The sequence below is a fragment of the Enhydra lutris genome, unplaced genomic scaffold, assembly GCF_002288905.1.
Source record: "Enhydra lutris kenyoni isolate GAN:26980312 unplaced genomic scaffold, ASM228890v2 scaffoldscaffold3, whole genome shotgun sequence".
Lineage (NCBI taxonomy): Eukaryota > Metazoa > Chordata > Mammalia > Carnivora > Mustelidae > Enhydra > Enhydra lutris.
This window is the reverse complement of record NW_019154087.1, coordinates 30,499,552-30,514,124: the sequence shown is the minus strand read 5'-3', so window position 1 is coordinate 30,514,124 and position 14,573 is coordinate 30,499,552. Positions and strand designations below refer to the sequence as shown.

At 41.1% G+C, this 14,573-nt stretch overlaps 1 protein-coding gene across 2 annotated transcripts in view; it reads left to right on the top strand.

Moving 5' to 3' along the window:
• Positions 1-616: 616 nt before the first annotated feature.
• LOC111157617 (methionyl aminopeptidase 1) overlaps positions 617-14,573 on the top strand; it is a 66,431-nt gene continuing 52,474 nt past the window's right edge. The window contains exon 1 of one of the 2 annotated variants that reach the window (XM_022519196.1): positions 617-755. In XM_022519196.1, coding sequence (XP_022374904.1) covers positions 642-755 — 114 coding nt within the window. In that variant the 5' untranslated portion in view covers positions 617-641. The remainder of the gene's footprint in view (positions 756-14,573) is intronic. The other variant, XM_022519202.1, reaches the window with a different exon arrangement.

Sequence of the window (14,573 nt, the reverse complement as noted above, 5' to 3'; positions counted from 1 at the left end):
CTCCTGACAGCTCTCTGGCTCCCCTTTTTGTGAATGACTGAATGGTGGTCCTTAGGCCTCAGAGCAGACACTATCCGTGAGAAACAGAACTTTAAAAAAGGAATTACTTTCGTTTTCCAAGAAGCTGCCGGGTGACCAACGCAGAGGAGCGGGGCGCCCTTTCCAACCTCCTGTGAGTGTGGGGGACATTCAAGACCCTGCGATCCAGTAAGGCAGGACCAGAGCGCTGTCTCTCTAGATACACACGGCGCAAGACATGAGGGCTCCTCCCCGCCGGCAGCACCTGGCCTTCTCTGACCAGGGCCAGGAGGTCGCTCTCTCCCGGGACAGACGTGAGACCACACGGAGCCGGCGGATGTCTCTGCCACGAACCCTCGCAGCCCCCACGTGCGCGCCTGGCGCCGGGAGGCGGGGGCCGCCGGCGGGGGCGGGGCGAACGCCGCGGGGCGGGGCGCCAGTTGCGCGCGCGGGGCAGGGGCGGGGCGCGCAGCGTGGTCTGGGCCGGCCCGGCGCTCCTCCTGCTTCCGCGCCCAGGCCCCGTGGGCCGAGCTCCTCCCCTGGCTCGGCCTCTGTCCCCTCCTCTGCCCTCTCTCCTCCTCCTCCTCTTCCTCGGTGAGGCGCTCCTCGAGCAGCCAGGCAGCATGGCGGCCGTGGAGACGCGCGTGTGCGAGACGGACGGCTGCAGCAGCGAGGCCAAGCTCCAGTGTCCCACCTGCATCAAGCTGGGCATCCAGGGCTCGTACTTCTGCTCCCAGGTAGACTCCTGCTCCCCCGCGGCGCCGCTGCGGCCGGCGGACTTCCTCCGCTCTCCGTCTGCCCTCGCGGCGGGTCGGGACGCGCTCCTCCTCTTCCACCCCCCGGGCGCGCCGGCCGCGCTCTCTCCTCCTCCAGCCACTGTCGCCGCCGCCCCCTCCCGCCTCCGGGGATCTTGGGCCCCTCCGACGCGGGCGCGGTCTTCCAGCGGCCATGTGGGCTGGGGGCGGAAGCGGACTTGTCCCGGGCAGCCCGGCGGTTCTAGGTGAGGGGCGGCTTCCCGCAGCGCATCCTCTGCCCTTGCTGGGACTGTCAGGTGTGCGGGCTACCCGAGACAGGTGGGGACGCCCCGGGGAGGGGGCAGCCTCAGCCGTGCGTATCCCCACAGCCGCAGTTCCCGGCAGCACTCTGGTCGTGGTCGCGGGGCATCGCGGGGCCAGGTAGTCAGGCACTTTAGTCCCGGCGGGATTGGGGGTCGGAAGAGACCCGTTGGGGTTTTGAGGAGTGGGTTGCCCGGGGTCGCAGAAGAGGAGGAACGCTAGCTCCAGCCCCACCTCTCTCCTTGTGTTTTACTACCGCGCTTTGACACTTCAGCAACTTTGGGCTTGGGGATGGATAGGGGTCTGTAATTCATTCGTTTGCTTTGGCATCCAAAATTATTAATTTAGAAAACCATAAGTTAGCGCTATGAGTCACCGTTCTCATTTACAGAATTTGCCACTGAGTGAAAAAGTCAGTTCCATTAAGGGTTATGCTTTAAGGCATGGTGTATTTTAATAAGTTTTGTGCAGTGGAGCAAACCCAGCACTGAATGGGGTCCTGACTGAAACGTGTGCTAGTGTTTATGTTTACTGAAAAGCACTCGTGTTCCGGTTGCATTTGGACACTCAGAGTATCGGCAGGGCCGCCGTGGTATGGCTCTTAGTTCCAGTCCAGGTCTGTTGAAGAGGGAGACGCGTGAAAGTTCATGTATTAAATTAGCAGCGTTCTGTGGGGAGAAGAGCATGAACAAAGAGTCTGAAGGCCTGGTCAGGGCTCTGTCTTTGCCAAGTACTGTGCAATCTTGAACTAGCCAAGTTACCTAACCTTTCTGAGCTGCACTCCTACCACTGTGCAGAGGGGAAGATGATACTCTTACTTACATATTTCTCAAGGTTGTTCTGGAGCTCAAATTATCCAGTGAATGTGAAATGCTGGTAAGACGTGAAGCATTATTTTCTTCTTTTAAAGGCTGTTTGAACACTGCCATATGAAAAATATGAATGATTGGAATGAAAACAAATAAGAATAGTATGTACAGGTAATATGAATATTTTAAATATAAAGTATGTAAATATAAAGACATGTAAAATACAAGTAAATCCTTCAGGCCACACGACTTGTACATAAGCTATTCTAAGAGATCCTGGCTATGTTGTATAGGTCTTGTTTTTAGATAGGATATGATCCTTGACCTTGTTAGTATCATTTGGAAAAAGTTGCACATGAGAAGTGTTGCTCTTTCTAAAAATAGCATTGGGACTACTCAGCATGCTAAACGTGGTATGAGTCTTTTTGTTTCTTTGAAATAATTTTCAAATTTTAAGTTGTTGAAGGCTATGTGGGACCTGGATTTAAAACAAAAAACCCAATAATTTGCTTTTGGAAATTGTGTACCATGAGTGGAATAATGTGGTTTATCTTGAGTTTAAAATTAGGTTGCATTTTGTAATGCTGAATGAGTTAATACGTACAAACACGTACTTGTTGAGATTTTGACTGTGAAACCATACTCATCAGGCATAGATTATACTCTCTTAGGCATGGTATTATTCAGTAGAAAGAACATTGTCTCCTTAGGATTTGTGGAAAAATGCCAACATATTCGTGAAAACATGACATAAGGCATCTCCTCGCCACTTCTCTGATCATCTTCAGTGGTCTGTCTTCTGTCTGCCTGCTTCTCTGGTCCCCAGCCTGGCTGTCTGGCCAGCTTATGTGGGAACAATCTGAGAACAAAACTATAAGAGGCCGTAACAGAGGTAAGCCTTTCCCAGTTACTTACTCACAACACTTTGATTTCCTTTAGGATATTTTATACAATCAGTAGTTACCTCATTTATTTTCTTATTTATCTGTTTTTTAATCACAAGGTGAGGTTTGTGAACAAGCTGTCTTGTTTACTGCCCTCTCATTTCTCAATACAATGCTATGCATGCAGTAGGTGGGCATAGAATGTTTGCATCAATGATAAATGCATCACAAAGCTGAATAAAGAGGCATATGCTACATTTGGATCATGACTCCATCATTTACTAGCTGCATGATTTTGGGCAAATAACTTTACTTCTCTGTTTGATGTTACATCCAGTGGGCCCATGGATAGTACAGGATTTGGGTGTAAATACTAATTGTATGTAAAACACTTCACACATTAATAAATTTAATCAATGTTAGGTCTTCTTGTTTAAACATTTTTAAAAAACATTTATTTATTAGAGAGATACACACTTGCAGGGGGAGGGGTGTTGGGGGACAGGGAGAGAATCTCAAGCAGACCCCTCCCCCCTCAACTGAGGGGGGAACCCATCGCCTAGCCCAGTCTCAGGACCCTGGAATCATCACCAGAGCCAAAATCAAGAGTTGGATGCCCAACCGACTGAGCCACCCCGGCACCTGGCAGTGTTAAGGTCTTTGTAGTATTATGCTGTGTTTTATGCTTAAGGTACAAAAATATTTTTATCTAAGATTCCTTAATTTATTTTTTTTTTTGAGGTTTTTTTTTGTTTTTTTTTTTTTTGTAATTTCTGCATCTAATGTGGGGCTTGAACTCAAAACCCTGAGATCAGGAGTCGCATGCTTTTCTGACTTAGCCAGCTAGGGGCCACTAAGATGTTTAATTTTAAGAAAAGTTTTGGCTCTTTATATGAATAAAATCCCTTTTACTTGAAAATTGAGCTTTTCTGATGTTTGATGGCATTTCCTTATAGAAGTGTTCATTCTTATTTAATAGTAGTTTACTAATTTTAATAGTAGTGTAATAGTTTATGCCTAGTTCCTAGGAGTCTGTAAAAATATTTTGAGGGTGGAGGCTGTGCTTTACATATTTTCATTTTCTCTATCTTGTACACTGTAGGCATTCAGGTTTTTTTTTTCAGGCGTTCAGTTTCTTAACGAAAAGAGGTCGTCATTGGGCCTGACAAGGAAAGTAAAGAGCATTCAGGCCCTTAGTAAATAGCTCAGGGCAGATGCTACCTTGTCTGTAGTTAAAGGATCAGCTGAGGACCTGAGTGATTTGTAACCATTTATAAGGTGTAAGAACTTTAAAGAGTATAGTATGGGTGGAAGGAGACTGGGTTTATAGTTTGACCTGGAGTTAAATCTTTACTACCATGTCCTTGGCCAAGTTCTCTCTTAAATTTGTAGTAGAGGGCTAATGGTGTATCCTCTTCATGGAATTGTTGGGAAGGTGAATAAGGGAGCATGCAAAATACTTAGCACAGTGTTCAGTGAGTGGTTTTATTATGCATGTAGTTTCATGTCTAATACTTTTACACCTAGTTATAAGGAAGGTTTTTTGTTTTGTTAAGATTTTTTAAAATTTATTTGCCAGAGACGGGGAGAGAGCGTGCGTGAGAGCGCACAAGCAGGGGGAGCAGCAGGCAGAGTGAGAAGCAGTCTCCCCTCAGAGCAAGGAGCCAGATGTAGGACTCAATTTCAGGACCCTGGGATCGTGACCTTAGCTGAAGGCAGATGCTTAATCAACTGAGCCACCCAGGTGTCCCAATTATAAGGAAGGCTTAAAAATGTTCAAGAAGTATCATTTGTTTATGAAAATTTTATTTTTGTTTTTTTAACTACAAAAACAAATTTTGTTTCTCCATAATAGCTTTTTTTTTTTTATTAAAGATTTTATTTATTTATTTGACAGAGATCACAAGTAGGCAGAGAGGCAGGCAGAGAGAGAGGAAGGGAAGCAGGCTCCCTGCTGAGCAGAGAGCCCGACGTGGGGCTCGATCCCAGGACCCTGGAATCATAACCTGGCTGAAGGCAGAGGCTTAACCCACTGAGCCACCCAGGCGCCCCCTCCATAATAGCTTTTGAAAAATAAAATTTTAAAAGTTGTTATATTAGCAACACCCAAGGAAATCAAACAACTAGAAAAAATGTAATAAAAGCAATGAAAGATCTCTACACTAGAAACATACATATCATTGCTGAGAGAAATTAAAAGCTAGGAATGGAGGTACATATAGGTATACATATAGAGGTATATGCACACACACACACACACACACACACACACATACACACCTATTTTATTTTTTTTAAAGATTTTTTATTTATTCATTTGACAGAGATCACAAGTAGGCAGAGAGGCAGGCAGAGAGCGAGAGGAGGAAGCAGGCTCCCTGCTGAGCAGAGAAGGCAGAGGCTTTAACCCACTGAGCCACCCAGGCACCCATATACACCTGTTTTATTGTGCTTGCTTTATTGGGCTTTACACATACTGTGGTTTTTACAAATTGAAGATTTGTGACAATCCTGTGTCAAGCAAGTCTCTTAGCCCCATTTTCCTTCCTTTCTTTCTCTCTTTCTTTCCTTCTTTCTTTCTTTCTTTTCCATTTTTCTAATTGTCTCTGTCACATTTTAGTAATTCTACAGTATTTAGAACTTTTTTATTTTTTCTTAAAGTTTTTAGTTTGAGAATAGTTGACACACAATGTTACATTAGTTTCAGGTGTACAACATAGTGCTTCAGTATGTCTCTACCTCAGGCTGTGCTCACCACAAGTGTGCTACTGTCTGTCACTATACAACACTATTACAATATCATTGACTATATGTCCTATGCTGTGCCTTTTATTCCTGTGACTTACTTGTTCTGAAACTGGAAGCCTCTATCTCCCACTCCCCTTCACTCATTTTGTCTCTCCCCCACCTCCCTTACTCCTGCTTCCATCTGTTTATGAACATTTTGAACACATTCTTGGAGTAGACTCTTTCAAAGGAGCAGTAGCAAGGTAAGGTGATTTGGGTCTCCAGGAAGAAAGTGCGTAGCTGGGCATCTTGGGAGTTGGATTTGGAACCGAGGAAGGAATTGCCCTTCCAGCATGTAGCAACTTTGAAATGTCACTGTACCCTCTGAAACTCTTGTCCTTCCATAACAAAGTTCCTTCCTAATAATGCAGCATGTTTCTGGAACTCATCTTCATCACTGATGGAGATATTACCGTATTATACTTTGTATTTATAAGGATTATCTTTAAATTTCTCGCATTATCTCATACCATCCCTAGGTACTGCTGTAAGTTAGGTGGTTGGGTACAACTGTCATAGCTTCTTATAAAGATTATTGATCTTACAAAAGACCAATGTTGGTTTGAGGACATTGTGGTGGTCAGTGGAGATATCCTTTTAGTGACATGCTTATATTATAAACAGTTATGCTGGGGTTTTGGCACGAGTTATATTTATATTCCAGTAGAACTTTTAAAAAGCAAGCATCATTTGGTTGGTAGGTAATCAAAAGTTGAAGAAGTCTTTATTTAACTCAGTTTTTTTTTTTTTTTAAAGAGATTGAAGGGCTGGTGGAAGTAGGTGTGATCTTATATTGTTCATACAGTTTGTAGATAGAAGTTTTAGTCATTTTTTGGGGGGTGAATCTTTTTCGTACAAAATTTTTATTTTCTTATTTTTGTTTTTTTTAAAAGTTTTATTTATTTGTCAGAGAGGGAGAGAGAAGGAGAGAGAGAAGGAGCACAAGCAGGGGGAGCGGCAGGGAGAGGGAGAAGCAGGCTTCTCGCTTAGCAAGGAGGACTCTGGGATCATGACCTGAGCAGAAAGCAGATGCTTAACTGTGCCACCCCGGCATCCCAACATACAAAATTTTTAGTTTGGTATTAGTAAATTTGGTAGGTGTTGATGTAATAGACACATATGCACATAGCTAAGCACATACTTAGCTCTAGATGTTAGAAGAGAGAAGCAATAGCATGGTAACTCCTGTACTAATAAGGAATTGTCCCTGGTATTGATAGCAAACACATTTAGTAGATGTACTGTAGTCAGGCATACTCCATAGAGCAACCATTATAAATCTCTGCATAGTAAAGTTTTAATGTAATGGAGTATAAATACAATTATTACTCTTCCTGGTTGATCGTGAACCTCTCCCAATCTCCTGTTTTAACATGAGGCATTTGCTTATTCATGCTTGGGCAGGTAGTACTCCTAGCTCAACAATTATGTGTTTTTATTTCAATTTTTTTGATTGGTATCAGTCTTGTGTCTGATTTTGAATAAAGAGCAATTCAACATACTCTGTAAGCTAGGTCTTTTTTGCTATGTGTTTGGCAGCTGTAGTTGAACCTGGTAGAAGGACCCTGTGATACTTCCCTCAAATTATACATTTCACACAAGTTCTCTTCTTGTAGCACTGTTCACAGTGGCTAAGTCGTGGAAACAACCAGAATGTCCATGGATGGGTGAATGGATAAATAATTTGTGGTATATACACACAGTAGGATACAACATAGCCTTAAAAAGAAGGAAATTCGGCAGTATGTCACATTGTGCTACCTAAAATAAGCCAGTTACAGAAAGACACTGGATGATTGCACTTACATGAGGTATCTAAAACACTTGAGTTCATGGAATCGAAGAATGTAATGGTGGCTGCCAGGGGCTGGGAGGAGGGAGAAATGGGGAGCACTCATCAGTGGGCTCAGAGTTTGAGTCACACACGATGAATAGGCTCTAGACATCTGCTATTCAGCATTGTACCTACAACAAGGAAAATTATATTGACACTTTAAGAGGGTAGATTTCATGTTAAAGTGTTCTTATATTAAAAAAAAAAGTTCTGTTTTATTGCAAGGTTCCATAGGGACTTCTTCCTGATGACACTACCGCTGTGCCATGTCTGGTGGAAAGCATTCCTAAAATCCTGTTAGCTGGGGTCTGCTCGTGTGGCATTATTTGGGTCATAGGCTCAGGCTTCTAGTGGTTAGGGTATAAAAGAGAAATGAAATTGTGACTTTCCTTATGGTCATAAAGTAAGAGGAAACAGAGACTTCTCCATATTATGAACCTGTATTTAACGATTCTACCTTGATAAAAGGTCAAAAGGGCAAACTTTGTATCTGATTCTGAAGGCTGCTTTGTCCTTTTTGTCAAGCTGTGAGCTTAAATCATTGAGTAAAATAGGTAACTGTAGGTGCCTTTAGATAGGGCATGGCTTTTGTTTTTTTCCTCAAATGGGGCATGGCTTCTTGGGTTGGGGATTTATTTTATTCCTCATTATTTTCCTAATTGGCACTACTGATAGGTTTGACTATTTGAATACTGATAGCTTTGCATTGTTCACTACTAAATAAATGCAGAGAAATTTAAGTGCAGTTATTATATGAATAATTTAGTATTGTTTTTGAATTGAGGTTTTATATACCTTAAAGTCAGTTATTAATTTTTTTTACTCAGCTATTATTAGATTTTGAGTAGAATAAAAAACTAATAGTGAATCATTAATAGAATCTAAAACAAAAATGATACAATAAATGCCTATATACTTAGCACCTAAGTTCTTAAAAAGAACATTAGTAGTAAAACTAGAAGGCTTCACTGTGTTCCTCACACAAGAGGAACTACTTATCCCGAATTTTGTGTTTATCATTCATTTGCTTTTCCACATGTTTGATTCCTTAGATAATGCATTGTTTACTTTCGATGTTTTTGAAACTTTTATAAATGAAATCACTGCTAGTATTGTTATGCAACTTGTTTTCTTTAACATGTTTTTGAGATTCATTCACGTGTGTTGCTCTAGTTCATTCATTTTTCATTGCTTTGTGGTATTCCAGTGAATCCATATATCATAGTTCATTCATTTCTTTGTTAATGGAAATTTGGGTTGTTCCAGGTTTTTGTTCTTGTATAGTGCTGCTTTAAATATTCTTTTTTATTTTTTTTTAAAGATTTTATTTATTTATTTGAGAGAGAGACAGTGAGAGAGAGCATGAAAGGGGAGAAGGTCAGAAGGAGCAGACTCCCCATGGAGCAGGGAGCCCGATGCGGGACTCGATTCCAGGACCCTGGGATCATGACCTGAGCTGAAGGCAGTCGCTTAACCAACTGAGCCATGCAGGTGCCCTGCTTTAAATATTCTTAAGCCTAACTCCTGGTGCCTGTGTGCAAGAGTTTCTCCTGGGTATACACCCATCAGAAACATTCTTTAGTAATAGAATATGTATGTGTTCAGCTTTGTTTTGGTGGTGCCAAATTGTTTTCCAGCGTGATTATACTTACACTTCTGTCATCAAAAGCTTTATATTGTTCCATATCCTAGCTAAGACTTTAAATTAACAGACATTTTGATTTTTATCAAAGTGGTCTTTTATGTTACTTATGAATAACAACATCTGTTGGGCTATTTATATATTTGTAAACCTGTGAAAATCTAAGTGTCCTTGAGGGACTTAAGGTTACTTGTACAGACAGGAAGTACTTTAAAAAAAGATAAGTGGTTGAATCAGGATGTTGTGCACCTGAAACTAATATTATATGTGAAGTTTGCTTTATTTAAGAAAGAAAATAAATCACGAGGTGGTGCTAAGTGAAAGAGACAAGGAGTTATTTTTCCCCTTACTTATTTTACAACTTTATTGTTTCCCTAGCTTTTTGTTGTGAAGAATTTGAAACATATAGAAAAGTTTAAAGAAGAGTATTAATAACTAATTGCACTAACTAATCTCACTAACATTTTGCCCTGTTTGCTTTATTTGTGTCTGCTTGTGTGTGTATTGCATTTGTGTATTTGTTGAAACATTTGAAAGTCACAGACAACATGACACCACACCTGTTAATTATTCAGCGTGCCTCTTTAATGACAAGGACATTCTTCTTTCTTGTTTACAATGCCATGATTACATTTAAGAAAATGGACAGGAATTCCCTAGCATTACCTAACAGTCAATCCTATTCAGATTTCCCAGTTATCCCCTAGGCATCTTTAATAGTTGTATTTTTTGCTTTTTATTATTTTTTGAAATTAAGATCTTACTGGAGCTCACAAGTAGCATTTGCTTGTCATGTCTCTCAGTCTCTTTTAATTTAGAAGAGTCCTCTCATCTTTATTTCATGATGCTGACTTTTTAAAAGAGATTAGTCAGTTGTCTTGTAGCACGTCACATATTCTTGATTATCTCATTATTTCCTCAACATCACATATTCTTGATTAACTCCTTATTTCCTCGTAGTGTCTTTAAGTTGTTCTTTTATCCCCTGTATTTTCCTTCAGCCAAATATTAGGTCCAAAGGCCTAATTAGAATCTGTCGAGATTCACTTGAAAAGACTCCTAGGTGGTCCTGCATGCCTTGTATTTTATCACATTAGGAGACACAGAATGCCTGGTTGTTCCACTCCAAAATTTGACATATGGTTAGAGAGGTTGCTGCCAGATCACCGCTGTAAACATGTATTTTTCACTTTGCGGTGACCGTGTAATCTCTAGGGTGATACTCTGGCATGATGAGAATATGCTTTTCTTCATGATCTTTCTCCAAATGGTTTTAGTATCCATGATGGTCGTTGCCTGATAATTATTTCAGTAAGGGTTTGCACATAGTGATTCCCCTTCCAACCCCATTCTGTCATTTACTGTCTGATTTTTTCCCCCCTCTAAGGAAGTTCTTCCTTATCAACTGGTTAATAAAAACTATGTTCTCCCTAAAAATGGTAAGATACCTACTTAGAAGACATGTAATGGTAATATATTGGTTACTTCCAGGGATCACAAATGTTTGTTGTAGTTTCCCCATTTTTCAGTATAGGGACCTTTGGATTTTTTCCCCCTTCATTCCCCTGCCCCGAGGGAGAGAAAGAGAGGCTTGCGAGTGCAGGGGGGAGGGGCAGAGGGAGAGAGAGAGAGAATCCCAACCAGACTCCATGCTCAGCCGGAAGCTGGAAGTGGGGCTCAATCTCTTGACCCTGAGATCACAACCCCAGCCAAAATCAAGAGTCAGGTACTTAACTGACTGAGCCACCCAGGTGCCTGTGCCTTCATTGAACATTAAAATAAGTTGCAATCCTTATTCTTTTGGATGTTCAGATTGTCTCAGTTTGTCAGTGATAACCACTTTCAGAGTGGTTTCTATATCCTTTTGACCCTCCTGCATTCGTCTCTGATTGCTTCCTGGCCTTCTGGCGCAAGACAAATCAGATTTACCTTGTAAATTCCCTATCCCAGATCTGGAATCAGTCCTATCTCTAAGGAGCTGTTGTTTCTGGTAGGAAAGTCTTTAGAACTCTAGATGTTGGTGCTAAGTATATTTTATGCCCCTGGAGTGCCCTTGCCTGTAGGAGAAGGAGTAGTAACATCTTCAAGGAACTTTGCTGATGGCTCTATGAGAGACACAAATAAAACCTCTGTAGGGCAGTTTTTTCAAAGCCGCATACTAAATTAATGAAAAATGGTATAGGTAAAGACAGGAAGGCCTCCTGAAGGAGATGAGTAAAGAACTGGATTTTGATAAGTTACAAAAGTAACTAAAAGTGGAAGGGTAAATCAGAAAGTGCTCATTAGAGTGTAGGAGAGGATATTCCAGGGGAAGGATAGCTTATGGAAGTAGAGAAGCCAGCTGAAAAAGTGTGTTTTATAGTAAATAGAGTAGCTTTACTGTAGTGGAGGCTCTGAGTCCAGAGATATATAAGTAAATAAAGTCATTGATAGTAGGTATAGAGACCTTGCTGTTACATTAAGTATACTTTTTGAAAATGTCAATATCTCCTTTTGCTTTACATTATAAAAAGCAGTACATAATCTTTTCATAAATTTTATAGAAGTGTATGAAATGAAAAGTCCATCATGAACAGAAAGAATCTAAGAGAATGTTAATAATTTGGCTCATTATCTTTCCAGACTTTTCTGTAGGTATTGCATAGAGGTTAAGAGCATGAATAGTGTCTCAAGAGGGTCTGTATTTAGAACTTGGCTTTGTGGGGTGCTTGGGTGGCCCACTTGGTTAAGCAGCCAACTCTGAATTTTGGCTCAGGTCATGATCCCAGGATCCTGGGATGGAGTCCCACATTGGGCTTTGCGCTCAATGGGGCGTCTGCTTGAGGATTCTCTCTCTCTCCCTCTTTCGCTGTCCACACCTCCCCTCCACCCCCAGCCCATGTGCTTGTGCATGTGCACATGCTCCCTGTCTCTCAAATAAATAAATCTTTAGGGGCGCCTAGGGGGCTTAGACAGTTAAGTGTTTGCCTTCTGTTCAGGTCACGAGCTGGGGATCCTGGGATTAAGCCCCACATTGGGCTCCCTGGAGTCTGCTCCCTCTCCCTCTGCTCTCCCCCACCTCCAATTTGTGCTCACTCTCTCTCAAATAAATAAAAAACTTAAAAAAAAAAACCCCTGCAAACCAAAACAAAAAAACGCTGGCTTTGTGTTTTTTGGACATGCTAAGTAACTTGTCTATGTCTCAGTTTTCTCATCTGTAAAATGGGATGGTAATAGCATTGACCTCTTATAGTTGTTGTAGGATTAACAGCATTAATACATAGTAACTGCCTAAGTCAGAGTTTGGCATATAGTATGCACTCAAATGTTAGCTGTTTTTATTTTTTCAAAACAAAAATTGGATCATTGCTCTTACATATATCTATTCAGTTTTATAGCTTAACTTTTAAAAAAGTTAAGCTCTAACTTTTTTATTTTGGTAAAAAATGTGTCTTTTTTATTGTGGTAAAAAAAGACTTTAGGACCTTAACCATTTTTAAGTGTACAGTTTCAGTATTAAGTATATTTACATTGTTGTGGAAGAGATCTCCTGAAATTTTTCATTTTGCACAATTGAAACCCATTAAACAAGAATTCTCTTTTGCTCCCTTCTCCCAGCCTGATAACCACCATTCTGCTTTCTGTATCTATGAATTTGACTACTTTAGATACCTTATACTAGTGGAATCATATAGTATTTGTCTTTTTGTGACTGGCTTCTTTCCTAAGATTTTATTTATTTGACAGAGAGAGATAGAGAGCGCCCGCGCACGCTCACAAGCAGGGGTGGGGAGTGGAACAGGGAGAAGCAGGCTCCCAGCTGAGCAGAGAGGCCCCACTCTGGCTTGATTCCCAGGACCCAGGGATCATGACTGGAGCTGAAGGCTCAACTGATTAACTGCAGGTACCCCTGCGACTGGCTTATTTCACTTACCATAATGTCCTCAAGGTTCATCCATGGTGTAGCATATGACAGGATTTCCTTCCATTTTAAGGCTGCACAGTATTCCATTGTATGCAGGTACCACATTTTGTTCTTATCAGTTCATCCTTTGATGGGCATTTGCGTTGCTCCCACCTCTTGGCTTTTGTGAACAGTGCTGCTTAGGTGCAGTTGTCTCTTTGGCCCTGCTTTCTGTTCTTTTGGCTATATATCCTGAAGATGGATTGCTGGATCATTAATTAGTTCTATTTTAATTTTTTGAGGAACCATCATACTGTTTTCCACAGTATCTACGTTATTCCACTACGGTTTTACATAGTAGTTTATGGTCCCATCAACAGTGCGCAAGGGTTCCAGCTTCTCTAGATCCCTGCCAATGCTTGTTTTTAATTTATTTTTATTTTTATTTTTTTTAATAGCTATCCTTGTGGATATGAGGTGATCTCATATTGGGTTTTGATTTATATTTCTCTGATGACTAGAGATATTTAGTATCTTTCAGATGCTTGTGGCCTTTTTTTTTTTTTTAAATCATTCTTGGGTGAAATGTCTATTGACATTTCTTAATCCGGTTATTTGATTTTTTTCTAGTTGGGTTGTAGGATTCTTTGTATATTCTGGATTTAACTGACTAATACATTCTGGATATTAACCATAATATTATCAGGTACATGATTTGTAGATCTCTTCTTCCATTCCATAGGTTACCTCTTCACTGTCAGTTGTGTCCTTTGATGAGCAAAAGTCTTAATGTTTGGGGTGCCTGGGTGGTTAAGTGTCTGCCTTTGGCTTATTACGTCATGATCCCAGGGTGTTGGGATCAAGCCCCACGTTGGGCTCCCTGCTCAGTGAGGCGTCTGCTTCTCCCTCTCCCTCTGCCTCTTCTCCTGCTCATGCTCTTTCTCTTTCATATAAATAAAAATCTTAAAAGTCTTTTTTTTTTTTAAAGATTTTATTTATTTATTTGACAGACGGAGATCACAAGCAGGCAGAGAAGCAGGCAGAGAGAGAGAGGAGGAAGCAGGCTCCCTGTTGAGCAGAGAGCCCGATGTGGGGCTCGATCCCAGGACCCTGGGATCACGACCTGAGCTGAGGCAGAGGCTTAACCCACTGAGCCACCCAGGCGTCCCCAAAATCTTAAAAGTCTTAATGGTTTGATGTAGTCCCACTTTATTTTTGCTTTTGTTACCTGTTCTTTTTAGTGTCAGACCCAAGAAATAATTGTACCTAATGTCATGAAATTTTCCCCTGTGTCTTATGGTTTTGGGCCTTATATTTAGGTCTTTTAACTCATTTTGAATTTATTTTTGTATATAGTATAAGATAAATGTCTAACTTCAGTCTTTTGCTTTTGGATATCTAGTTTTCCTAACACCATTTATTGAAGGCACTGTCCTTATTGAGTGGTCTTGGCACTCTACTAAGGTCGTTTGACTATGTATATAAGTGTTTATTTCTGGACTTCACTCTATTCCAGTAGTATGTATATTTATCTTTATGGCAGTACCATACTGTTTTGCTTAGTGTGGCTTTGTAGTATGAGATCAAGTAGTTTGAGATCAGGAAGTCTCAGTCTTCTAAGTGTATTCATTTTAAAAGTAATTGTTTTGGCTGTTTGGGGG